Here is a 2,679-nt window from a genome sequence, read left to right as displayed (position 1 = left end):
ATACATACATACATACATGTATGTGTGTGTGTATATACACACACATATTCCAAGATGTCACAAAGACAGTACAATCATAGCCTCTTAAGATTTTATTTCCTTCTGTCCCGTCAGTTCACACAGAACATGGAAAAAAAGACCACCTCCTATTCTGCTCCATCTTCCTGAAATTCCCTGCAGCAAGAACTGAAACTGTCCAGTGTGATCCCATTGGGACATTTTAAAGGGGCAAAATCATGTAAAATCAACTTTTTTGAGTTTTACATCATGTTATAATATTACACTCTCATAAAAAACATGCCCAAAGCCTTGCTTTGACTCATTCATGCATGTTTGAGAAATCCTGCAACGTTTTTAGGAAGCCATGCTGAGGAGCAAAACGACAGGTGGGGACCGGAAACGCCCCTGGGACGTGTCTTTAAGCAGAACTTCCTCATGGCAGAGCGCACCCCCTCCCCACACAAAGTGAAAGTGAAAACTAACGTCTGAGCTCTCAACATTAGTTCTCACTCAATATGCTGTATGCAATATGCAATATGCAATATGCTCAAAGCTCTTTTCAGATTAAAAATATCTTTGAGGAAATGTATTTTCAGATGCCAAGTAAACTGCATCATAGCACACGCGCACCCCACCCACCCACCTACCCCCACCGAACGGGACAGAACAGAAGCAGACAGAGGTTCTTAAAGAGACAGAGGCCAATTTCAAGGCGTTAAGAAGAGGAAGTGATGAGAAGATACGTTTATTTTCTATTTAAGCATAAAAACAGCATTTTAATAACAGCTAAAGGTGACAAAGATACTTTCTGGTATAGTATTTAAATATATGCCTGAGAAACACATAATATAGGCCCTTTAAACACATCTTAAAAAAAAAATCTTTCCAGTCTGCTCTTGCTGTTAGATTGTGTTTAACTCTGCTTCTCTTTTCAGTGATTAAACCAGTCACARGTACTTGTTAAACTCATTCATTCTGAATGTTTTTCTTATTTTCTGCAAAATTCCTAAAAGGAAAGATAAAACTGACTGGACCACAATGATTCTCCACTTGACAGTAAAAACAGTTTTGACCCAACAAGTTTTTTTTTTGTACATTTTTTTACCATTCTGGTGGGTTTACTAAACACACACCTTAGGATGAGAACAAAAAGCTGCAAATACTCACCTATAAAACTTCTTMAGCATCGACACTGAGCACTGAGCAGAAACCTCAGCAGCGGAGCGCACCGACTCAGGAAACATCTCTGTCAGGCCCCACAACCTCTCCACCAGGGTCTCATCCAGCTGATGAACACAAAGTATCAACTTATTTATTCGTGTGAATGGAGTATACAGAGTAATATTGTTATTTAAAACAATTAAATGTCATACATTACAAAATGTTTAATAACATCAAATCAAACGGTGGTGTTAAAGCAAACAGCAAGTCATTGTAAAGATTTTAACACAGAGCAGAAGAGCAATAAATAGATTCAGGAAGATTGCTCTGTTGACAGTTAATGGCTTCTCTTTGCAAATAAAATATTGTTTTCTATTCTACCCACCATGCATTTGTTATTACAGCAAAGTCAGTGTGTAAAACTGGGGGGGGGGAATAAATTAAAAATATAAATAAATATGTGTGTGTGTGGTTTGCTTAGCTTAGTTTGGGATTACAAAAATGCCATGATGGTAGCTAACTAGTTAGCTTCAGTACGGTCAAATTAAATAGATCGTGGACAAAAAGGTAAAGAASAAAATACGATAACATAACATCAAATAACTCGAAACTAACGTCTTCTTCTTCATCYTCGTCTATCTCGTCTTCTAGGGGTCGTGTAGACACCGGGCCCGAAGCAGACGGGGAAAGCTCCTCGATTGTAGCCATGTCTCGTCCCTTAAACTCGCTCCTGGTTGTCCGGTTAGCTTAGRTGAATGTGCGGCTAACACGTCGCTGCAGTGCACGGTAAAGTTGTTAGGGAGTTTAGCTCGTTTCTCGTCGAGTTTCACTGGCTTTCATTTAAACTAATATTAAGAGACTCGAATAACGAGAGACGGAGAGGTCACAGCAGGAAAACGTGAGTCTCGTCAGTGTCGCGGGATGACGGTAAGAAGGCAGAGGTCAGTTAGAAGGAAGTGTAAAATAAATAGCGCCCCCTGTCGACAGGGCTGTCTAACTTCTGGTGCAAAATTTACGCTAAAACTCATGCTTTCATGTGCTTTCATCAGTAGCCTTCTTGGGCGACAGTAAAAATTACATGATAATTTTCTGTCATAAAAGTATATATATGAATAGTGTATATAAATATGTGTTACTATATACTATATTATTACAACACCAAGACTTTAAAGACGTCTGCTCAGAAAATCTGAAGGGTTTTAGGTCCTCTGTTCTTCTGTGTGGTGTCCATTTTTTTTATTTGCCAGACATAAAAAAAAAAAAAAACGAAACTCTTTGGTTGTTAAATTACAAGTGCAACGAAAGGAAAACCTAAAATAAAAACTCCATCATAATATATACTTTACTTTTATTACAAAGTCTTAAGTCAGTCAACATGGCATGTGTGACTGATCGATAACAAACAGCATGCTTTACATATAGTAAGTAAGTAAGTAAGTAAGTAAGTAAGTAAGTAAGTAAGTAAGTAAGTAAGTAAGTAAGTAAGTAAGTAAGTAAGTAAGTAAGTAAGTAAGTAAG

At 37.7% G+C, this 2,679-nt stretch overlaps 1 protein-coding gene across 1 annotated transcript in view; it reads right to left on the bottom strand.

Annotated features, from left to right (window-relative positions):
- Window positions 1–2,083, bottom strand: part of tomm22 (translocase of outer mitochondrial membrane 22 homolog (yeast)) — a 4,714-nt gene extending 2,631 nt beyond the window's left edge. The window contains exons 1-2 of the mRNA XM_014028271.1: window positions 1,777–2,083; window positions 1,168–1,286 (exon numbers count right to left, since the gene is read on the bottom strand). Of these exons, the coding sequence (XP_013883725.1) occupies window positions 1,168–1,286; window positions 1,777–1,869 (212 nt within the window). The 5' untranslated portion in view covers window positions 1,870–2,083. The remainder of the gene's footprint in view (window positions 1–1,167; window positions 1,287–1,776) is intronic.
- Between the last annotated feature and the right edge of the window lie 596 nt (window positions 2,084–2,679).

The sequence above is a fragment of the Austrofundulus limnaeus genome, unplaced genomic scaffold, assembly GCF_001266775.1.
Source record: "Austrofundulus limnaeus strain Quisiro unplaced genomic scaffold, Austrofundulus_limnaeus-1.0 Scaffold5, whole genome shotgun sequence".
Classification (NCBI taxonomy): Eukaryota; Metazoa; Chordata; class Actinopteri; order Cyprinodontiformes; family Rivulidae; genus Austrofundulus; species Austrofundulus limnaeus.
Note: the sequence above shows the minus strand (reverse complement) of the source record. Positions and strands in the feature narration are given on the sequence as shown.